Raw genomic sequence first — 24,271 nt, forward strand, 5'->3', positions numbered from 1 at the left:
TTAAAAAAAAAAAAAAGAAAAATAGCAACAAGAATCTGCCTCTGTCACTGTTCAAGGGCTATGGCAGGGTGTCCCTACCAGCCATGGCCTCCACTCAGTGTTGACTGAGGCTCCACCAAAGCCGGCAGGACTGTGTGTGCGTCGAGTTGGCCCCACATCTCTCTGGATGACTTTGCCCAGAAGGACCTGCCTCTCTATGCTGAGCACAGTTTCAAAGCTAACACCAACCATGCTCTTTTTCTTCTGTGTCCCCAGGTCCTCCGCACGCTTGGCTGACCAAGGCTGGCTTAGAAGGCTCTTCCCTCTTCCAAGAAAATGGGGACTGACAGTGAAAACCCAGTCCTGAGGAACATACTCATCAGCTTCAACTTGCTTCTGCTGGGAGCTGTCCTCAAGCCTTTTGAGTGCCGACTGGAGGTGACAGAGCTGGCCGAGAGGCCAGCAGTAGATGAGGAGGGTGGCCTTGCCAACTGCAGCCCACCCATCAAAGGGCAGCCCATGGTCTTCCACCACATCTACAACATCAACATCCCTGTGGACAGCTGCTGCTCATCCATGTTCAAGTCTTCAGCCGAGGAGGTGAGTTCAGAAGACGACCAGCTGGCAGAGTACACGGAGCAGACCTCCGACAGCGAGAGCCAGGTCACCTTCACCCACAGGATAAACTTGCCCAAGCAGGCCTGCAAGTGCTCCACCTCCCTTCCGTCCCTGCAGGAGCTGCTGAGCAGGATTGAGATGCTGGAGAGGGAGGTCTCCATGCTCCGGGACCAATGCAACTCCAATTGCTGCCAAGAAAATGCAGCCACAGGTAGTAATGCCATCCTGTTAGCTCTTGCTGGGGACTGAGGGCTCGAGCGAAAGGCAGGAGAAATGAATACAAAACTGGTGATGCCACTCAGAGTGGCAACAGAGGAAAACCTATATTCACCTGTGATTGTGGCTGTGGCTTTAGGGGAAAAGCTCGGCTTAGGTCTTCCAAGGCAGGAAAACTCCTGGGAGGGATTTGGTCACTTGAGTCCCCACACCCCCCTCGCTGCAGAAACCCTGTATTGGCCAGAGCTAAAGCCCCTTTACAGATAAAATTACCACTGGTAAGGGGTGAGCAGGGTGATCTCCCAACCCTGCAGTCCTTCCAAATCTGTTAGAGATCTGTCACCGCTCGTGGGACAGGGAGGAGAGACATAGCTGCTGCTCTCCTAAGCTGTCCCTGGGCTGAAGACAGCACTGTGGGAGCCAGCAATAAACCCCTTCATCTTCTCTGTAGGAGGAGTAAATGCATATGAAAAGCTGAATTTAAAAAAAAAGAATAAAAAATACAGGGAATAACTTCTGTTGCCATGAAAGATGCAAACAAAACCATCAACAAAGATGGTTTTGCCTTTCCGCAAAGGCACAAAACCATCAACAGGATATTTCATCTGAATAAAAATATGTGTGATTTGTGAAGCTCTCTGAGAGCCCGTATTAGGCTTATGCCATCAACAACAGCCCCTCGTTTCACTGCAGCTGTTCCTCAGAGCCAGAGAAGCAGCACGCAGTTGAAATGAGATGGGTTAGGAGAGGTTTGGGCTAGCGGCTGCATTTCGATAGCACAGGACCCAGCATACTGACGGTTTTCTTGACGTCTCAGGGAGGTTGGTAAGAGGGGCTGTCCCAAAGGGCATCCATCCTTTGCACAGCCCAGCCCTGCTCGGGGTACCGACACATGAGGGCTCCTTGTGGGAAAAAGCCACCAAGAAAGGAGAGCCATGCAGGGCATTTTTTCTAGGGGAAAACTGCTTTTCAGGCCAAGAACAACAACAGGGAGGAAGAAAAGTTAAAAGCAACCCTTTTCCCCCCAGTGCCCACTGCCTGTTTTTAAGTTTTGCAGGTATTAGTGTGATTTTTCTGGCGGTACCCCCAACTCCTCCTTTAATGTGTAGGACACATTAAAATGAAATGGGTGCAACCCACACTCAGGTCAACAGAGTTGGACCAAAGGTGTGTGGGTCGGGGAGGGAGAAACCAGGATGGTACACACAGTGGGGTGGCTTGGGCTGACGTCTCCAGTGCCACTGGTGGTAGTTATTGCATTTCCAGCCGCAGGCTCAGCCCACATCCCTCTGCAGTGCATTAATAATTAAGACAAAATGGAAAACACACATACGTGCCACCACTGTGTGCAAAGCAAGGGTTAAAATCACGTAGGAAATGCAGTGGGAAAAACCTGTTTTAAAGGAATTAATTTGAAACTCTGATGGGCCTATTTGGGTTACTTGCAACATACGCAGACGGTCCCATTAAACATTCATCACTTGGTGGAGTCTCCACTCCGATCGCAGATGTGCTGAGCTAAAACTGGAGTAGTTTCTTTTATTTTTACCGGAGTTGCTTTCAATTCACTGCAGTGCAAAGGAGATCAGGATCCCTACCCCACTGCCCGAGGCATTTCCCCAAGGAAAGCTGCTCTCTTCCAGCACACTTACAAGCAGCTTCTCTCATCTTTTGATAACTTAACTAGAGGCTGAGATCTGAAAAGATCCTGATCGTCATTCCCAGTATTCACAGTTTAGATGGGAAGCATCCCACAAAGTAACCCAAACAGGTCTGTCTGGCACAGCATGTAACTGAACCCCTTTTACATGAGCACCTACTGCACCTCCCATAGGAAGAGCTGCTCAGATATCTCTGCTAGGATGGAGAACTTAGTTGGGGGACGCAAAGTCCTGCAGCCTGGGGTCTTCATGGTGCAGAGGTTTCCCAAGGGTTGGAGGAAGCACAGAAAGGGTTTCTGTTCTTCCCTGGTTCACACGAAGAAGGAAAGCAGTAAAAATTAGCAAGGAAAAATTAGCCTGGCTGGGCTAAACCCCGAGCTGGAGCAATGGGTCCATGTTACGGGGCAAAACAGGGGAGTGTCGGCAATGTCAGAGTGACCGGTGCCTTGGTCCCCGTGCCTCCTTCCTTGCCCCAGAGCATCCTGCGCAAGGCTGCCAGGTAAAGGGGAGACATTAGAGGTGGTGACCATGTGCTTTCCCCACTTTCCCACAATCCCAGCACACCCAAACCCCTGATACTTTGTGCAAAGCCAACAGCTTCATCTTAATCAGACTCACCAGTATAAGGATGAAGATGATGTCTTTGGGTACATACCTGCTTCTTGTAGGAGAGAGAGTGAGCAGATTGGGCTCTTTCACCTATAAAAAGGAACAGTGGGTGGAAAGGAAACAACAGGAGTCATGGCTGGTGCAGTGGGCTTGGCCAGAGAGGGCTTTTTCCCAGCAAGAGGTGTAGGGAGGTTCCCATCGACTGAGTGCTGAGCTGCAGAGAAACCAAAGGGAGCACTTATAACCCAACAAGGCTGATGCACCCATAGCTATGGAGGCCAGCGCTCCCAAGGGGACAGACAAACTCCTGGAGTTCCACCCAAACCCCACCATGAGTCCATATCACCAATTCTGCCCCTGCCAGCCCTAAAGCCACAGGCTCCCCAGAGCTGGGCGTGCTCAACCAGAGGGAGGACCATCCCCTGCTTTCCCCACATCTTGCTCCCCTTCCCCACAGCCCATCGATGGGCTGACCTGGGACCAACGCTGACCTTTTTCCACCTCCCACCCAGTGGGCTCTGACCCTCGGTCCTGCATCCTTGCAGGGCAGCTGGACTACACCCCACAGTGCAGCGGCCACGGGAACTTCAGCCTGGAGTCGTGCAGCTGCGTGTGCATGGAGGGCTGGGCGGGCAGCAACTGCTCCGAGCCCCACTGCCCTCGGGGCTGCTCCAGCCGTGGTGTCTGCCTGGAGGGCCAGTGCATCTGCGACAATGACTACGGGGGCGAGGACTGCTCCCAGCTCCGCTGCCCCGCCGGCTGTGGCTCCCGCGGGCTCTGCGTGGATGGCGAGTGCGTCTGCGAGGAGGGTTTCACCGGGGACGATTGCTCCCAGCTGCGGTGCCCCCGCGACTGCTCGGGGAAGGGCCACTGCGCTAACGGCACGTGCATCTGCTGGGAGGGCTACGTCGGGGAGGACTGCGGGTGGCTGCACTGCCCCAACACCTGCAGCGGCCGTGGGGTCTGCCAGGACGGTCTCTGCATCTGCGAGGAAGGCTACGAAGGGCAGGACTGCTCGGCAGGTAGTGGGGGCATGCGTGGGGAGAGCCAGATCCTAATGTATGAGCAAGGGTGCCCAGAACCCCATAGGAGCACCAAGAAGCCTGGGAGAAACCCATACCTGGCAGAGCATGTCACATAGGACCTACTCAAGCCCTGCAGTCTGACTGCCTCCCTGTCGTCCCTGTCCCCAAAGACACCATGGGCAAAAGTTTGGGAGGCAAGCAAAATGCCAGCAAGGTTCATCCCAACATTGGTGGTAAACCCTTGGTGCAAGAGCAGCTGAAGGCAGGCTCTCCTGAGCTTTTGCCTTGCTATAGCAGTTAATACAACCAGAGATAACACATAACCCCCAGCCCAAAGCCCATGCCCATGTCCCACCAGCGCACCCACGCACCCTTCCCCACGGATGGGTGGGAGGATAAGCCACACACACCCTGACACTCTCCTTACCTCTGCCTTTTCCATCAGTGGCTCCTCCTGAAAACCTGCGAGTGACAGGGATCAGCGACAGCTCCATCGAGTTGACGTGGGACAGCCCCAGGGCAGCTACCGAGTACGTCGTCTCATACCAGCCAGTGGGGCCAGCGGGCACCCAGCTCCAGCAGCGGGTGCCCGGGGACTGGAGCAGCATCACCATCACAGAGCTGGAGCCCGGCGTTGCCTACAATGTCAGCATCTATGCAGTCATCAGCGATGTCTTGAGCATCCCTGTTACCTCCAAAGTGATGACCAGTAAGTATCCTACTGCACTTGTTGCTTAGTACCTGGATAACCAGAGGTGATGCTCAAGCTGGCTCACATTTTCCATAAAAACCTTCTAGCAGCAGAAAACTGAGCCTTCAAAACAAATATTGGGCATATTTTTATCCCCATTTATATCTGTATGGGGATATAGGAAAGGGGGAAATATGTCTGCCCTTTGCAGAAAGACTCAGTCTGGATGAAAACTCGAATGACTAAAAATTGAATAAACTTTCAGTGTTTGATTGAAGACCCCAGAATATGGCCCAAAATATTACACCTTTTTCCTCATAGAAAATATTGCAATATATCACAGAAGTCACAGGTTCTCCTCCCACTTCTGGACAGATTCCCCATAATGAATCCCCATGACGTGGGTGATAGTGCAGCAACAGGGAATGCTGCTGCGCATCAGGAGATACGTAGTCCTGACCAGGACTGTGATGCACAGATGAAAATGGGAGTATCAAGCTGTAATGGCAACCTCCAGAAAGGATCCTCAGCAACTAAAGATACAGAGGGCAGGGGAAAACATAAACTATGCAGACACCTCTTTTGCAACCCTACCTCTCACTCTGTTTGCACAGTAATGCAGTGGGATGCTTCGGTGTCCGGCAGCCCAGGCACTTTCCTCTTCTCCCTCCAACCCAGAGCGGGGACAAAGAGACTCTGCTAACAGCTACCACAAGGTTCCCCATTTTCATTGCCCAGATAACAAAACAGCCACAGGGAGCAGGGTGGGCACCAGCAGCACCCGCACACCCATCCCACTCTGCTCATCACCCTCTGCTCCCTTCCAGACCTCGCCACACCACAGGGACTGAAGTTCAAGACCATCACGGAGACAACGGTGGAGGTGCAGTGGGAGCCCTTCTCCTTCCCCTTCGACGGCTGGGAGATCAGCTTCATCCCCAAGGTACCGCCGCCACATGCATGGCATTGCGGGGTACACCCAGTCACCCTAAAAACACCAAGTGAGCGGATGCTAAATTAGCTTCCAATTACCCCCCCACCAAAAAACCCAACATCTGTTTGCAATTTGTGTGCTTCACATTGGACAATCCCAAACACCTCAACCTCCAATTGCCAGCTTGCATTTCCCCAGTAGTCTTTGGTGTCAAGACATATATGTCCTCAAAGAAATTCCCCAATAAAATCAACAGACAAGCATAGAAATAAATAAACCTTCCAGCCTTGCTGCCTCTTGCTGTCACCCCCTCTTTTTCCCTTCCATCTCCTTTGCCATAACCCTTCCTCCTCTTCCTCGCCCCTGCTCTCTGCACGCTAAGCTACCCAAAGCAGCCTGGATCAAACCGAGCAGCCACCGGCTCTCAGACAACAACCTTCAGCATCCCTGAGTCACATGCACAGCTAATTCCTGCCACAGAATTTTAATCACAGTGATGAACAGGTAGAAATGGTGCCAGAAAAGATGAAAGGATGAAAATGTTGCCCTAAATATCACATATTTTCTATGCACGGCAACAAAAATTGTACATCAAGTATTTCATCTATATTCATAATTTCTACACCATTTAGCCATAAGTATAGCTTCAATTGTATATGGAGCATTCAAGCCCCAGCAGTAAAAGAAATGCTGATTAAGGGCTCAATTATGACGTTTTCACTTGTACAAAACCCTCGCTGGAGTCAAAGGCAGCTCTGGGCAGTGGAGAACTGCAGAACTTGGCCCCAAAGTTTTAAATGCTCTTAGCTGTAATGTATCATTATACAGCATGAAGAAAGGGCCCGATTGCTTTAAATAACTCATTCCCTCATTTCCAAAAAGGCTACAAGGATCTGGGTGCAATTTTGGGTACATCCACATGCAAATTGTGTCAGAAGTCAAAGTTCAGGTACTGCAGGTATAAACACCGGGATAATTTTCATTCACTGTTGGGATAAAAGCCAAAAAAATAAGGCTATGTCAGGGAAGAGCTTTTGGTAGCAAAAAATAGCTATCTTTCAAACATTTCACTGATACTCGGGAATTAAGCTTAACAGCATCCCCCTGAAGCAGATATATGCAGATATATCCATTTTAGGGAGAGGAATTGATGGGATAGAAACAAAATTCTCCCTGCAGGATAATCAACGATAGTTTTTCTCAAGCCAGCCCAAAAATACAAACCATTGGTCCTCCTTTCCATTTTTTAAGCTTAAAACTTAAAACCACGTGGAAACATTTCAGAATTTAAAGGAAGAGATAAGGCGCAAAAGGATGCATGCTTTTGGGGTGGGGAAGGGATGTAGCTCGCAGGGTTTGAAGTTCTTGCAACCATCGGTCAAGCGCGTGGTCCTGCGCCCTAAAGGCACAGTCATGCTCCTGCCCGTCAGCTGCTGAAATTGGGCTCTCTCAAGTCTCCATCACCAGCTTTTCTCCTAAAATAAGGCAGAGGGTGCTGTCTCTTTAACTGCCTGGAAGCAACACTCGCTTGGGCAAATGCTAAACCATTGCCACACCCCAAATAAAACCAAACCCTAGTCCCAGAGGCTAAAAACAACAGAGTTAGAACAGCAGCATCACAAATAATCTCTACGAGCAAAATCGAGCTCCATCTTCCCAAAAACTGGGCGAAAGGATGCTAATTTGGTCCTCAGCGTCCCTGTGAGGATGCTCGCACTCTCCCGCAGAGCAATCCTCCTCCTGTGGTCCCTGCGATGCTCTTGCCCCCTGAAAGTCGGGTCGGGCGGGGATTGCCCATCTGCTGCGTGCACAGGGGATGGGGGCAGGGGGAAGATGAAGTGCAGACAGATTTAGAAAAGGAAATTAGGAAAGGTAAGATGGCAATTTATGGCTAAAATGGAAGATTTCCTGTTTAATGAGAAAAGAGATGAATATGAATTGAGAGCTATGTGCAAAGATTTGTTTAGCGTGTTATTAGTGAAGACAGCGGCAAGAAAAGATCCTTTGTCCAAACACTGGCAGGAAAGGTGACATTTGCAGTTGCTGGAAGCCTTACAGTTTTTTAGAGCAAAACCGCAAAGTATAATGAGTTTAATAAAGATACTTAAAAAGCAGGGGATGGCAAAATAAAGACCTTACAGTTTCATACTTATATATGAACAACAGAAGGCTCCTGGCACCTGAATAGCAGGGAAAAGGAGTCCAGCCCAGGCTTTGGTTTTAGTATTTTTTCTCTTCTAGAGAACAGCAGACACAGAGATGGCAAAATACAGAAGTTGGGGGGGGGGGGGGGAGAAGGGATGGGGGAGGATTTCTCAGCCCAGCAATGGGGGTGCTCCATGCTTGGTGGGTGACTTCACCCTGGGTTTCTGCACCTCCATGGTGGGATATGTCAGGTGTGGATGCAATGTGGGGATGCAGGGCTGGGTGTGGAAGGATGCAATGTGGGGAGCACCTCCTCTCCATGCATCAGTCCCCCCAAAACACCTTTTTTGTTCATTTTTTTAATGCTTATTTCCAGAATAACGAGGGCGGTGTGATTGCCCAGCTCCCCAGCACCGTCACCACCTTCAACCAGACGGGGCTGAAGCCAGGGGAAGAGTACACCGTCACTGTGGTGGCCCTGAAGGAACAAGCCAGGAGCCCTCCCACCTCCGACAGCATCTCAACCCGTGAGTGAGCCTGACCCTGGGCAGCACGGCAGTGCCCAGGGCTTGGTCCCCAAAATAAGGTCCCATCAGCGAAAGCAGCCTGGCACTGCATGGGCAGGGATAAAACTAGCACTAGCCAACTGCTCAAGCTACAGGTGCATCGCAGCAACAGCTTCTTCGTGAGGTATTTTGTCCCTCTCCCTCCCGAATTACTGTGAGCGCAGAAACCATGGTGAGGTTAATGGGGTTAGGAGTGAAGGCTCAGGGCCACTTTTCTTATATAGCTCCATAAATTCCTCTTCTTCACTAATCTCACATTTTGGAGGCTGGACGCCCCCAAGAAATATCTCTACAAATGTATTGCCTACTCATATATAACAGATTAAAACTCCCACCTGCTTTTGTGCCACTAAATGCCCTCTACTCCCACCAATTCAGGCAAATCAGGCAGCAGGGCAGGGAGCCAGGAGCAACAGCACATCCCTTCCTAACCAATTTATTTGGCTGGTCACTGGTCCATCCCATAGGCTAGAGGAAATTCAACTGGGTCTTCTCCTCACCGAAGGAGACATGGCAATGGGCAGAGCTCACAGGGGAGAAGAGGCTCTCCACACCAGATCTGCTGCAGTCTGCCTTGGCAGCCAGGCAGACATCTACCTCCATCCAAGCTGTTGCAAACGGAAACAGCATTTAAATAGCTGCTGGAGGGTTATATCGAGGTGATGCTCTCTCCAGGCTGCTAATTTGAGGCAACGGTGAAAGTGAAGGGAGGGTCCCTCCACCAGCAGCAGCTTGCTGCAGGTCTGAGCTTCCTTGGCACAGTCCTCTCCTCCCGCTCTGCCTCTATGCTCAGCTCGATGTAGCTTAACAGAGACATCTCCTGGTCAAGCCCAAATCTTATTTTCCCTAGGAAGTCAGCAAAAAATATAAAGAGAGGCTGGTACTTCAAACTCAGTAGTTGACCTTTGCAGGGGAACGCAGATGGAGGGGTGGGCTTCCAGCTCTCCGCTCCGTGAAGGCGTCCCCATGTTGGTGTGTCTGCCTTCCTCTGCGGCACGCCCGTAGCTCTGCCCCCATCATCCTCATTCGGCCTCAACACCTTGTGCCGGGATCAAGGAGCAAGGCATGGTTTCATGCTGCACAGCTAAGTAGAACTTGATGCTCCCCAGCATCACTTGGACGACTGGACAATATGAGGTAGTTGGAGATTCAGGGTCTGGATAAGCATGACCTGGTCCTGGCCAAGCTGGACACCCAGCTCCTACCTAAACACCATGCTTCCCAGCTGTCCTCCCTTCTCTGCTGCTGTTTTGCCCCCAGACCTCACCCTACTGCTCCCAATTCCATATGTCTTTTTCTAACCCTCCCTGGTCCTTTCTACCCCTGCCCACACACATGTCCCCCAGAACTTCCCACCCTGGGGTGCAGCATTCAGCACATCTTTATTGTATAGTGTCATTTTCTAATATATACTGTATATTAGATGTATTTGCATGCAGTACAGCCTGAATTACAGAACCAGCGTGGGTTTTTTCACCCACCTTGTGATCATGTAAGTGATAAAACGGACTGCCAAGCAGGGCCCGTGCATCAACGCTGCCATGGCACAGGAGCGATGGCCAGGCCTCCCCATCCATCCATCCGTGCAGTGGTTAGGTCCTACTGGATTCAAAGCACCCATCGCCCGGACTTGAGCGCATGATTTCCAGAGGTCGAAGTTGGTGGATCCAGAGGAGGGAAGGGCCTGATTCTCTGCAAAAGAAAGCAGAAATGTCCGAAATGGTATCCCAGTAGATCCCTGGTAAGAATTTAGTTAAAACCCCTTTTTCTGAGAGGGTTTGATGGACACCCACCATAGCCCCACACCCAGCTAGTTATGAAGACTTGCCAGAGCAGTTGCATTTTCTCCTCTCTCCCCACTGATAAGACATCAACAGCTTTACGAGCTGATCCCTCATCTTAATGACAAACCAGGAGCTGGCACTGAAGCAGGAACATTTTTAGAGACATTCCTCAGTTCTCAGTGCTTGGATCAGTCCTTGGCCCCACATTATTTAACACATTGTCAACGCCTTTCAAAAGACACAATATTGTTGCTGATAAATTTTGCCAGTAATGGGAAGGCTTAGAAAAGAGTAAATTGAGTGGAAGCAGATCATCGATAAAAGCAGTTTGAATGGCTCAAAGAGCTGGGCACAAAGGAATACTATATGTTTTTCAATGCATCGTGAAGTACGAGCAGTTATCTAGGAGCAAAGAAAGTGGACTGCAGTTAGACATAGGAGGTTTTATCCTGGGAGATGCCACCTGAAAAAGCTGGGGAGGAATTGTTGCCGATAACCAGCTCGAGAGAAGGGCATGAGACGCATTGTAATAGGCATTGATGGGAGAGCTGCTGGGTCCTGCTCTGGTGTCCACAGCTCGGGAGAGACATTGGTGAAGTGGAGGTGGTTCAGGAAAGAGCCAGGAGACTGGGACAAGGGACTGGGAACCCACCAGGACCAAATGCCCTGAGTACCTTGGGGCAGGGGGTCACATCTCTTGCCCATGCCACCTCTCTGCCTTGTCCCCAGCTGCTAATTCAGGCTACTCTGAAGGTCGGGTTGAAGCATCCCTGAAGCTTGATGTCCCCAAAGCTGCCACCTTTCCCCATCCAACTGTCCCAAAATAACAGGTGCCTGTTTCCCCCCTCCTCCACAGTCATCGATGGCCCAACACAGATCCTGGTGCGGGACGTCTCCGACACAGTAGCCTTCGTGGAGTGGACACCGCCGCGTGCCAAGGTGGACGCCATCCTGCTGAAGTACGGGCTGGTGGACGGGGAGGGCGGGAGGACCACCTTCCGCCTGCAGCCCCCCCTCAGCCAGTACTCCCTGCAGGCCCTGCGCCCCGGCGCCCGCTACCACCTCGCTGTCAGCGCCCTCCGGGGTGCCAACGAGAGCCGGCCAGCCCTCGCCCAGTTCACCACAGGTAGCTAGCTGGCTTTGCTAGGAGAACTGGCATGAAATTTTTAAGCCTCGAGCAAGCATGGGCAGATGGCTTGCTGCAATCTGCAGAAGGGCTGTCCTGCAATGAGCATGGTGTTTTGCATATCCAGAGCCAAATCGAGGGGGTTTTGCATCTGGAATTTAGTGGTACCTGGTTTCTCCCTGGCAGAAGTGAGCTGGGCTTGTACTGGGAGGAAGCAGTGCAACGAAAACATGATGGTTAAGATGCAGGTCTGAATGGAGACACCTGAATGCAGGTGCCTCGCATCCCGTCACAGTGCCGGTGCAGAGCAAGGCAGAGCAAATGATTCAGCTCACCCTAATACACACACCCTAAAACCACCCTATGAGCCCCCCTCCACTAGTGCCTATGTTTCTGTTTAGTCCCTAAACCTCCAGTATAACAGGTCTTCTTCATGCCTTGTGCCCCACAGGAATGCTCACACGGTCCCCAGGGCAGCCCAGGTGATCCCAGATGCCAGCAACCAGGCAGATGACTCAAAACCCCACATTTAGATGACAACCCCTGAGCAAACCCCACCTTGGCCACATCCTGCTGCAGCATCAAGACTGAACCTGCTGCCTGGGACACATGTCCCCACCAGCTTCAGTGCCCATTCAGACCCACAGCTCAGCTTGAGCCCATGGCTAAAACTTTAAAACCTAGCAGTTTACACCCTTAATAGCACCCATAGATCAATGTGCAATTCTCAAAAGCACCAGAACAGCAAGCACAGGTCTGAATTCAAGGCGATGCTCGCTCCCATTCAGCACGAAGACCCAAGGCAGATGCCTTGCCTGAGGAATCAGCAGACAAGTGGCTGAAAGCAGCCCAGTCAGAAACGTGGCTATCTTATTTTATATCTTCTCTGAATACCCTAACTGGTCGGTAAAACTTTAATTAATGTTAAGCCTGCAGATAGCTAACAGGTTTAATTTACCGTGCCATAAAGGAGGAGGTAGAGCTCATATTTCAGTGCTGGTTTATGGTATATAAATTACTTGTCATGTACATTATTGGTGGATACTAGGCTCCTACTATAATAACTGCGGTGTGTGAATTGTGTGTGTATATATCTCTATAGATAAATATTTCGGATGAGATGTTCACCCCGACTGATTTGCTGCGTTGGCCTTCCTTGCTTTATTTCTAAAAGGCAACATACAAAATCCCCCCTCTAAACTCAGATCCATCAAGGAGCAGTAATTACCCCCTGTCTGCTGGTGCCCAGCCCCTGCCCAGCACCAGCCCGTCACTCACCAGAGAGGTTTATTGTGCAAACCAGAGCAGATTCAGCACACAGCCTCAGCAGCACTAATAAACAAACCCTTTGGGAAATATCTGAGTGTGAATGAGCCTGTAAAGATGCTCGAGGTTCTTCTAAGAGCAGTTCAGGCCAATGCGTGACTCCTACAGTGCCCCTTTTCTCTTATGTACGCTGCCTCAGTTTCCCTTACTCTAATACAAGGGGAAAACGCTTTTCTTTTTAAATAACATGCAATTAGCTCCCGAAGCAACTTACTGAGGGATGCTGTGAATGCCCCAGCACTTGCGTCGGTCTCGTGGGTGGCATCTCCCGGTCTGTGCTGAGCAGGAGGTGAGAGCTGATGCCCCAGCCCTTTCTGCAGGGACGTGCCCCGGGGAGGAGGGACGGCACATGGGACTCCATGGACATCACACCCGGGTACCCCTCCACTGCTGTTTAGCCATGCCAAGGCTATGGGGTGCATTCCTGGTCCCCGGCGGTGAGACGGTGCCTCTCTCCCTTGTGTTGCACAGAGATCGATGCCCCCAAGAACCTGCGGGTGGGCTCGCGGACGCCCGCCAGCCTTGAGCTCGCCTGGGACAACAGCGAGGCCGAGGCGCACAGCTACAGGGTGGTCTACAGCACCCTGGCCGGGGAGCACTACCACGAAGTCCTGGTGCCACGCGACACCGGTCCCACCACCCGGGCCACCCTCACAGGTATGCGTGCACCCACACACCCTTCCTCCCCCTCCTCCTCCTCTCAAGCAGGTAGGGTAATGGAGAGCCCAAATCAGCACCAATGCTCAGTTGCCCTTATGCTGGCACATATTTAAGGCTGTTTTGGAGTTTACTAGTTACCAGAGAGAAGGTTTTCCTTGGAATGAAGCTCGTTTTCCCCTCTGTGGGTCTGGATTTGGGCGCTGCTTATCCACAAGCTGAGCGATGCACCTCCAAGCAATGTACCTCCAAGTGATGCACCTCCAGCAAGGGTCTGTCCAGGTGCCAAATAGAGCTGGCAAGGAGCAAAGTGAGAAATGGGGAGAGGAAGCCTTTTTAGGCTGATCTAGAGGAAAATACTATTTCACCCTTCTTTTTTTTCCTTGCTGGGAAAGAGCTGCAGGCACCGATGCCCCGTAAGCAGTGATGGGGAGCCAGGCTGCCCGAGTTCATTGCCTTTTTCAAAATCAGGCACAAAGCAGACACAAATCCAAGGATGCTATTTTTGAGCAAGTCCTTCAAGCAGTACATTATTCAGGCCAGCACAGGGGGGTGCCACCGGGGGCTGGAAACACCACCCACCTCCCACTGCCAGGAAAGTCCCAAACACCTTTTGCAGCAACACAGCAAAACACCATGTGAGATCTGGTTTCCTTTTTTTCAACTACAACTCCTTGCCTGCCAGATTTGCAGGTCTGGTGGCATTTTTTTGAGCAAAGAAAAGACTTACACACTTACCAAAAAGATCACTCATTCAGCATGAAGCTCTTCAGTATGGCAGGACACCAGGTTGTTCCATGTTGACTCTCTTTGCCCACCTGAGACCTCCCCAAAGAGGGCTCAGGCATCTCTGCCGCATGAAACTATAGGAGTAAGTTCAGTGGGAAAGTCGAATGCGAAGTTACAGGCACAGCGGCACCAAGTCACGAGAAAGGCTGGAGGGCAGGAAAGCAATTAGAGCAGTTAGCTTGAAAAATGTGGTACGCAGGAAAAAAGAAAAATGTTAGGGGTAGTTTGTGCTGCGTTCGTGATGAGGACATGCATGGAGAAGCAGGATGAGATCGGGGACCCAGTGCTGGTCACCTGCTAGCTTTCCTCTAGGACTTTTACTGCCTTTCAAGGTGAGAAGGAGCATTAAAAATGGGCCAAATCTCCCTCCTTGGGGCAAAGGTCTAACACTACCCCAGTGACCCAAACTGTGATGACACCCATGGCAGAGCCCGAGCTTGCCTTGGAGGACATGGCAGCCTGAAAGCTCTTGTTTTTCTCAATAAAAATATAAAAAGCTGCCAAGTCTCTCCCAGACTCAGGCAGGGCTACAAGAAACCCTGCCAGAGCAAGCTCCAGAGATGCAGAGGCTTAAGTCGACAGTGGTGAGCAATTTTTATATAGTGCCTCCATCATCACCTAAGTGCATTGCTTCTAGTTCCCAGGGTACTATGTAATAAACAAACAATTTCTTAAAAAAGATCTAATCATAGCAGAAAATAACCCCAAAAAACATTCTGCTGGCAAAAAAAGCCAGGATAGCCATAGTATGAATGGCACATGAGCCTCTCCCATAGCTCCGTTACACACGTGGTAGTCCTGTCCTCCAAAGTCTTGTTGCACATGGTACAAAGCCCGTTGGGGTGGATTTCCAGCCACCTGGGATGTGGCGGAATCCATGGTGTGAAAGCAACCAGTGATTCCTTCAGCTGCCTTTATTTGCCTGCAGGAAAAGCAGTGAGGAATGACGCTGAGCAGAGTTTATCAAAGATTTAAGCTTAAAAATACAGCAAGCCTTGCCATGCTCCATATGTCTCTCTTCAAAATCAGCGTTTGCACAGAAATATCCATAATTTTGCTCTACCCAAAAGAGCTGGGAGAGAAAAGGCATCGTTTTATATGCTCCTGCTCGTTTCTTCCTTCTCCTCCACCTTTCTCCCAGGCTCTTCTCCTCCTTTCCAGGATACTTCTGACACTTATTGGGCAAGGATGAAGGAGGTCCATCTCCCCCCCAGCACCGAGACTGTGCCATAGCAAGAGGAGAGGAGCAGGGGATGGGGGTTTCCCTCCCTCCTGGCCTCTCAGAGAAGGTTTTGGTGGCTTCAGGGGATGCTGTCCCTGGGCAAGGCAGGGTGAGGCCAGGCTGGAGGGTTTATGGCTTTCTCTAATCCCATGGGAAAGATCATGAAGTGCAGGGATGAGGGGAATAAAGCTGCCAGCAGCGAAGCAGAAGTGACAGGCAGAGGCAGGAGATGTCTCACGGAGATAAAACAGTGATCAGCAAGAGGTGCGTGTGAAAGGAGCTGGATGAGCTCCATTCCCATGTCCCTTGAGAGGTACCATAGGATATGTCCACCCCAAGGAGCGGCGCTTGATTCTGCTCCCAGAAAGACTGCACCTTTCCTAATTAATGTGCATTTCATTTACTCTGCATAATTTATTTCTCTTTGAGACAGCAGCCCTGTGACAATATTTGAAGTTGAATCACTTTGGAAACAAATATAGCTACTTTATCATTCCCACCTCAGCTCTCAAACACACAATTTCTATCTCGATGCCACCAATTACAGCAGACCTCAGCAACAACTTTAAAAAATTGCTTATTTCTGAGCTAGAATAATCAAAATTCCCTGTCCAAAGGCATCCACAGGGCTTTTTAAAAAGGCTCAGCTCTTCTGCAGTGCACGGAGGAACTGCTGACCTGTGGGAGGGCTGCTTACCCCAGGGATGTTCAGGAGGGTCCCCCCTGTCCCTGGCCGTGGGAGGCGGGGGGGTCGCACCCTGAGGCCATCCACCCAGCCAGGCTTTCACGCCCCTTCGTGTCTTTTGCACACCGTGGCAGATCTGGTGCCGGGAACAGAGTACGGCATCGGGATTTCGGCCGTGATGGACAGCCAGCAGAGCGTGCCAGCGACCATGAATGCCAGAACTGGTAAGTCTGGCCCCATTGCGTGCTCCAAGCACAGCTGGCTCCTACTGCTCAGATGTCTCCATGTAAAAGTCCATGGATGGGGACAAAGGTCTGCACCAACCCTCTCCCACAGAGCTTGACAGCCCCCGGGACCTCCTGGTGACAGCGTCCACAGAGACATCTATCTCACTGGCCTGGACCAAAGCCATGGGTCCCATTGACCACTACCGTGTCACCTTTACTCCTGCCTCTGGGATGGCCTCCGAAGTGACGGTGCCCTGGGACAAGTCACAGCTCACCCTCTCGGAGCTGGAGCCCGGGACAGAGTACACCATCTCCATCATTGCCGAGAGGGGACGCCAGCAGAGCCTGGAGGCCACTGTGGATGCCTTCACAGGTAGAGAAAGACAAGTTTGGATGGGGCCAAGGGCACAGACCACCACCCAATGTTGGCACTTCTGCCAGCCCACTGTGTCCCCAGCACCAAAACTCTTGAGGTCATGATGGGGATGAGAGCTGGGGGCAATGCAGCCACATGGGAGCAGGTCCATTGACCTCAGAAGGAGGATGGCCCTACTGGTGTGGAGGCACTGTCCCCTTCACCAGCACCACTGAGCACACTTGCTTGGCTGGAGGCTCCCATAAGGACAAGGCAGGGTTGGGGAAACGGACAGCTCATGCTGTCCTCTGTGGTCAGGGTGGCCTGTGTGTCCATAAGAAGGAGAAATGAAGCCTTGAGGGACCTCACAAGGACCTCTGGATGAAAAGCCAGCAGTCAAGAAGCCCAGACAACACATACCATCTGTAGTGGGACAGTCCCACCACATGGGTCTGAGATGGAGAGTGTTTGCTGGCAGACCTGAGAAAAGCACCGTTTTTCACCTCCTGCTTCTGCCTCTTGATCCCAGCACAGTTTCAGATCAGTGGAGAGCCCAGAGCTCCAGGTTTGCCACCTCTCTTGGGTATTTCCCGTACAAGTGCTGGGAACAATGTGGAGGCTGGGGTCTCCAGACAGTTGGGGTTGCATCTCCCCTCTCCATCTTTCAGGGGTCCGGCCCATCACGCAGCTCCACTTCTCCCAACTGACATCCTCCAGTGTGAATGTCACGTGGAGTGACCCATCCCCACCAGCAGACCGTCTCATCCTCACCTACAGCCCCCGGGACGAGGAGGAGGCACAGCAGGTCACACTCGATGGCACCCGCAGGCATGCCAGCCTGACAGGCTTGCAGCCATCCACCGAGTACCTGGTGTCACTGGTGGCCATGCATGGTGCCATCAGCTCCGAGCCTGTCGTGGGCTCCATCACGACAGGTACCATGGGACCCCCTCTCCCACCAGGCATGGGACCCCTCCGGGAGGGCAGGCAGGGGGATGGGGAGTGGACCTGCCTCCCACAGCTTCGTGCTTTCTGCTCCATCTCACTAGGGATTGATGCACCGAAGGACCTCAGGGTGGGCAATGTCACCCAGGAGTCCATGATGATCTACTGGAGCGCTCCCATTGCTGCCTTCGACCACTATAGAATGTCCTACCGTGCCGCCGAAGGTAACCAGTCAGACCACTCTTGCTCATGCCCTGAGCTCACAGCTGCCAACCCTCCCTCCATCCACTGGCATGAGCAAGCCACCAGGTCATCCTCACCCCAGGCAGCATGCCAGTGCCCTGGACAAAGCCACCGATAGCTGGGATGGACCAAGAGGCTGTGGGGACAGAGGATGGGGTGTCTGGGACAAGGATGGGAAGGGACAACTGCAGTCAAGGGCCAGCTTGGCACAGACAGTGACCCCTGCAGTGTGCCCTCCCCAGGGATGGTTAATTCAGAGCTCAATCCTGCTTCCCCTCGCTCATCTCCCTTGGCTCCAGTTTTGCCTTTGATGCAAAAAATGTCAAGCCAGCAGAGTGATGGGCACACAGGTGTGCACCTGCAGGCACAAAATCCAGTTACCCCCAGTATCAGCCCTGAAGAGGGCTTGTGGCATTGCCCTCCCCTCCCGAGCACCTCCTGTACCCCAGGGATGTGGCCAGCCGTGATGCCAAAGCTCTTGGCTCCATCCCCGCAGGAAGGACAGACAGCACCGCCATCACCAGCGATGCCACCGAGTACACCCTCCGCCACCTGCAGCCTGCCACCAAGTACGAGATCAGGGTGAAGAGCGTGCGGGGCCGGGAGGAGAGCGAGGTGGCCTCCATCACCGTGCACACAGGTGGGAAAGAGCTTCTGGTGGGCACGTAGCAATCAAACAGTGCCTGGTCCAGCCCTGGGCAGGGCTGGCAGCCCCTGCTTCCACTAGCAATCAGGCAGCTGGCAGAAAGCTGGACCTCACACCAGCCTGATGCAAGCTCTAGATGATAAGCAAGGCTCACAAGGGCCCAATGTGGATTTTTGAAGTATGTCTAAGCAAAGCTTTTCCCAAATATGCATGGGTAGGCATGAGGGCGGAGTGATAAATCTGTGTACCAGGCATGGGGAAGCCAGAGATACGATGATGGGCAACCATGACAACCTTTCCTAAAGGGAGTGCAGACTTCCAGAAATAATCCCTGGGGAAGCCCTGACACAAACAGCATCTGCTGCAAGAATAAAACCCTCCGCTATCCTCAGACTCCTCAAAACCTAAAGAACCCCCTAACATCCCAGGCTGTGCCTCAGGAAAACAGTGGAAGAGCAGCCCAGGTAGCAGAGTAGCACAAGCTATGACATCTCTGCTCTCCAGCTAGGGCAGCAATTACACCTCTGCAGGCACACATGCCTGGGCAGCAAGGCAGGACCACAAGAAGCCCTTCAAGTTCATTGCCCAGTCTCTTAATGCCTCTGACGCTCTGAATCTGTCCCCCATGCAGCCATGGATGCCCCCTTGGGGGTCACGGCCACCAATGTCACCCCCACCGAGGCACTGCTGCAGTGGAACCCACCACTGTCGGAGGTGGAGAGCTACGTCCTCATCCTCACCCGCCACGCAGGTACGCTGGGGCTCCATTTCAGCTCACCTCCACCTCTCCCCTGTCCCAAAGCCCAGGGCTTGGCAGGTGCCCTCCATGGAGGGAGTAGGGAAGGAGCCCTTGTTTTGGGAGGGCAGCAGCTGGCACATGGCAGGGCTGTACCCCATCCCCAGATGCCAGCTCCTCCCATGCAGGTCCCATGGCACATGCTTTCCACTGACCCCACCAAGCCTCGGAGCATGGCTGTCCCCCAGGGGGGACTGGGATCCTCCCACTTAGCTAACTGGCCCACCAGCAGCAGCCCACAGGCAAGCAAGCACCCATCCCACAGAAACTTGATGTGTGGCAAACTCAATGAAATCCACTACTGAAGGGAAAGAAAGTATCAGGCAAATATAGGGACTGTGGGAAAAATAAGACCATCCTTCAGACTGAACACCACCACTACAGCTCAGCTGCTGCACAGTAGCTCATGGTGTTTCAGCAACGTAAGTGCTTTTGTTCACGAGGTGATACTCATAGAGAGATTTTGGAGAACCACCTTGAACATCTACCCTAACTCATCTCTTTTGGCTTACAGTTGCAGCAGAAACAATTCTCGTGGATGGAGTCAACCAGGAGTACCAGCTGACCAACCTCCTGCCCAGTACCACCTACACAGTCTCTATGTATGCCACCAGTGGGCCTCTCACCAGCCAGACCATCAGCACCAACTTCACAACTCGTACGTACAATCACCTCCCCCACTGCCTGTAATGCATCCTTAGCCATACATCCACCCCAGGAAAAGCAGCCAGCAAGGCTGGCTACATGTGGGTGTAGAAGTAGGCATGTGCCAAAATGACACCCAAATACCAGTGTTGGGCACAACACAAGAACAGAATTTTAATCACAACAAGCATCAACCATCATTTTCACTCTTTCAACAACCATCTACCCCTTTCTTTGATTTCCCCTGGATGTGGTTTCCTGAGAAGACCCTTGACCAGGTCTTTTTCTTGCCCAAGGCCATAGTCCAGAAGAGCACTACAACCCAATTTACTTACAAGAAGCTTGACAGGCCCCATAGCACATGAATTTCAGGGCCGTTACCCTTCAGAGAGCATGCAGGTAGAGGAGGACTTTTAGAGGGTTTGCAGAGCTCTGTTCAAGGCTGGAGACAGGTGATGAGGTCTGGAAACTGAGGGTGAGGATGGACTTTGGATGGTAGCTCAGGGTTGCAAGGTTGAATCCAGTGCACTGAGTTGGGAAGTGGGGCTGGGACAGTTGTGCATGAGAACTTGCACTTCCCTGTGTCTCTATCCACCCTTGCAGTTTTGGATCCTCCAACAAATCTGACTGCCAGTGAAGTCACTCGACGGAGCGCCCTGCTTTCCTGGGTGCCTCCTGTGGGAGCGATCGAGAACTACGTCATGACCTACAGATCCACTGATGGCAGCCGGAAGGTGCGTGAGTCCTCACAAAGAAAGACGCTCATTAAGGCAGGGAATAACATGACTGTGGAGAAATGAGCAAGAGAAACCCAACAAAGCAAAAGAACAATGGTCACTAGGTCAGGAAGAGACCAGAAGGGCAGTCACTACTTTCTGCATAAGCAATACTTTAGATAAACAATTAGGAAAAGCAGGAAGAGATTTCCTAGGGCAAAATCTTTATGCACACCTGCAGGTCTGGGCAAAGAGGACGTACCTGGAAAGTTTGGAGGAACAGGGGAAATTCACAACTTGTGAAACACAAGCAAGCTGAGGCAGGAGAACATTTTCCTGCAAAGAGAGATGCTAAAAACGCCATTTGCCCTTCTTGCAAAAAGCAAGATAGGTAGAGACAGCTAATTAATCCCACAATACAATATATTTGATTATTTAATGAATGTGTCCATATCTCCCTGTCTGGAAGAGCTATCAGAAATACATCACTGCAAATAGTCTCCTTTCTTTTGCCAGTGTGACTGGCTCACAGCAGCCAGAGGATAATAGCTTTGCAGAAGGGGTTCGATATAATGCTATATGGCATTGGCTGATGACCAGAAAAATTAACATGACAGGAATTGACAGAGTCAAAACTGGCTGATAACAAGGTTTGGCCAGCTCTACTCCTTGTGATGCTTGGGCAATCAGTCATGCCCCGTATTGAGGACACACAGATCCCAACAGAGTCGGTAAACTGAGCACACAGACTGCAAACACTTAAATCTCCTGTGTCCAAACCAGCTAGCTTTCTCCCACCCAAACCATCCCAAAAGGTTGAACATATTCATTGATCTCACGCTGACTTAGTCCAGGGGTGTAAGCGGCCATGCAACACTCCTTGGCCAGGCACCAAGGGCTGCGGTAGTTTGTCGCTTCCCTTCCCTCCTCACTTGCTCTTTAGGCTCCCCATCACTTTTCTCATCTGTTGTTCTTGGTGTCTACCTCCTTCTGGGACCCATGTACAGGAGCTGATTGTGGATGCTGATGACACATGGATCCGCCTGGAGGGACTTTCTGAGACCACAGAGTACACTGTGCGCCTACAAGCTGCCCAAAACGCCATGCGGAGCGGCTTCGTCTCCACTACCTTCACTACAGGTGAGGACTTGCACCACATCTGGTAGACATGGACTGCTTCTATGGGCTTTCCCTCCTCAGGCAGCATTTCACCATGATCCACAGAGAGGTACATTCATTGCCATGACCTACGGTGCTGCTTTGCTACGAAGAGTTAATGGCTGAAGGATCTGTAATACAAACACAAGACCCAGCCCAGGGCAAGGGAATTTGAGCTTCAGACCAGGAACTATCTACCAGGCCCACTGCCTTGCCCTTGCCCCTCCTCAAATTCATAAACAGAGGGAAAAAAACACAAAAGTCAACAACACGTATCAACAGGTATGCTCTTGGAGCGAGTGGGGAGAGACCCAGCTGCTTCCTCCATGGTGTAGGCGTGGTCTGATCTCTTACAAATATCATAGAATAGTTTGGGTTGGAAAGGACCTTTAAAGGTCATCTAGTCCAATACCCCTGCAATGAGCAGGGACATCTTCAACTAGAGCAGGTTGCTCAGAACCCCATCCAACCTGACATTGAATGTTTCCAGGGATGGGGCATCCCTGGAAATACCAAGCAAGTGCATCTCCACCACCATCAGTGGAGTCAGACAGCAAAGCCATCATGCCCGCAGGACTGTGGTCCCACTGATTTTATCAAATTGCATTATTCCTCCCCTCTCTAATTCTAGAGAAGTCACAACCCACTAAGGCAACGGGAATGGTTTCCTTTCCAAATGAAAGGGTGGGCATCCACAGCCACTGCAACCCTCACAGACAGAGTGCTTATGCTTACAAGAATGAAGCTTGCATGAAACTGTCACCATTGTCTCCACCCTTTGCAACTGTTCACATTAGAAACTGCGCAAAGCATATTGTCCCTCACCCTCTTTGAAAAGCCTTGCTAGGCATGGGCATTTAACAGACAGAGTGCATTTTGTTCAGGGCTGAATCTAATTACATTTCTCCTGGGCTTCAAAAGCACTACGAAGCCTGAAGATGATGTCCACTGAAATTCCTCCCATCTGCTCTGCCATTTCAGTTAGGAGAGTTCTTCTTGAATCTGCTGTGGATACATTTCCCCATCCCAGTTACATGCAAAGGTCCCTTCACCTGCTTTTAAGAGATAATAGAAACTATTTACATCAACAAAAAAAGAAAAGACTCTTCTCTAATGCATCTATGGATCAGGCTTTCCTGTTATTCTCGCCTCTTACATGGGCACATAAAGCCAGTGCAATTCAGGCAGGTGATGGAAAAATGTGTGTAATCTCTGAGGCTGTATTAGGGAGTCAGGGATGAAACTGCATGAGGCTGGCTTCTCAGCTGGGATAAAGCAGCAGAAACCCACTCACATCAGGCAAGGAGAGCACCGTTTCCATTAAACTCAAATGTCAGACCTCAGTAGCATTAGAGACACCATTGCCAGCTGATGCAACATCCAAACACAGGTTTAATTTGCTTTTAAGATGAAGATAGGCATCAGCAAGACACCAGTTTCTCCCTACTTACCCCATATATCGATGAGACAGAAGCACCCAAGAACAATCACCGAGGCAATGCGATCCATGGGCAGCACCCCTCAGCGAAGAATCAGGGTCTGGGATTCAATTTACTCTGGCAGTGCATCAGGGCACTTTGCAGAGAACAAGGACTTGCCTTTAAGGAGACAAAAAAAAAAAGAAAAGAAAAAAAACCAGACTTAATTTAAATTGTTTTGCTTTTTTCTGCTCACAGTACACATCCCAGGGTTCTTCCATTCCCTCTGACATAGTAATAGCTCGGCCTCTTTGTTTCATGTTTGCATAAGGTTCTTGGGGAATTGTATACAGATGGGAAAAAAGGAAGAAACAGATACAGTATTTATAATTTATGGTGGTTTGAAATGTCTTTCAAGGTCTCCTTGGCTCTTAAAGATATGAATATAAATTAAGAAACAAGTAACCTCCGCAGAGCTCAGGGGAGCCTGAAGTGGTTGTCTTTGAAGCAGTTTTCATTGTTGGATACTATAAAATGCAAACACTGTCTCACCAGACCTTCCACTACAGGCCACGGAGACAGGAAAAAAATAGGGGATCTTCAACGTTTGGACAAAGCGACGACCTCTGAATCTTCAGGTCGCAAGGGTGGGGGTAATACACCCAAGTGGGAAATAACAGACAAGGGTCTGTACCCTGGTCCTGTGGGGTATCACACAGTTGTGACGGATGCACACAGTACATCCTTCATACCTTCTCAATGCGTAACTGAGGCACCCTCGAAAGCCACATCCATGTTGCCAGCTCTGCACTCATTTACTCCATCATCCACATGCACCAACAGCAAAGAAAAAGATGTATTTCCTCTTTTTGCATTAAATGAGAAGAAACTGAACCCAGAGTCGACATCCCTATACTGCTGGGGCCTTTTAGTTAAGACTGTCTTAAACTCTGGCCCCCAAAATGAGATGTTTCTTCATTAGAGGACACCTGGGGCACAGCCACACAGCCCATGCTGCCCATCTCTAGCATCTCGCACGACCTAATTCCTGCTCAGTTTGCAAGTGACAATCAGCCTGGTGTAAGTCCA

At 51.1% G+C, this 24,271-nt stretch overlaps 1 protein-coding gene across 2 annotated transcripts in view; it reads left to right on the plus strand.

Moving 5' to 3' along the window:
• The first annotated feature begins 315 nt into the window (after window positions 1-315).
• Window positions 316-24,271, plus strand: part of TNR (tenascin R) — a 28,971-nt gene continuing 5,015 nt past the window's right edge. The window contains exons 1-16 of one of the 2 annotated variants that reach the window (XM_010580648.1): window positions 316-808; window positions 3,629-4,105; window positions 4,554-4,817; window positions 5,627-5,742; window positions 8,255-8,405; window positions 11,085-11,354; window positions 13,152-13,337; window positions 16,168-16,257; window positions 16,370-16,633; window positions 17,284-17,550; window positions 17,665-17,784; window positions 18,300-18,443; window positions 19,081-19,200; window positions 19,760-19,903; window positions 20,494-20,624; window positions 21,614-21,746. In XM_010580648.1, coding sequence (XP_010578950.1) covers window positions 316-808; window positions 3,629-4,105; window positions 4,554-4,817; window positions 5,627-5,742; window positions 8,255-8,405; window positions 11,085-11,354; window positions 13,152-13,337; window positions 16,168-16,257; window positions 16,370-16,633; window positions 17,284-17,550; window positions 17,665-17,784; window positions 18,300-18,443; window positions 19,081-19,200; window positions 19,760-19,903; window positions 20,494-20,624; window positions 21,614-21,746 — 3,370 coding nt within the window. The remainder of the gene's footprint in view (window positions 809-3,628; window positions 4,106-4,553; window positions 4,818-5,626; window positions 5,743-8,254; window positions 8,406-11,084; window positions 11,355-13,151; window positions 13,338-16,167; window positions 16,258-16,369; window positions 16,634-17,283; window positions 17,551-17,664; window positions 17,785-18,299; window positions 18,444-19,080; window positions 19,201-19,759; window positions 19,904-20,493; window positions 20,625-21,613; window positions 21,747-24,271) is intronic. The other variant, XM_010580650.1, reaches the window with a different exon arrangement.

Source organism: Haliaeetus leucocephalus, unplaced genomic scaffold (genome assembly GCF_000737465.1).
Source record: "Haliaeetus leucocephalus isolate CR32 unplaced genomic scaffold, Haliaeetus_leucocephalus-4.0 Scaffold730, whole genome shotgun sequence".
NCBI lineage: Eukaryota > Metazoa > Chordata > Aves > Accipitriformes > Accipitridae > Haliaeetus > Haliaeetus leucocephalus.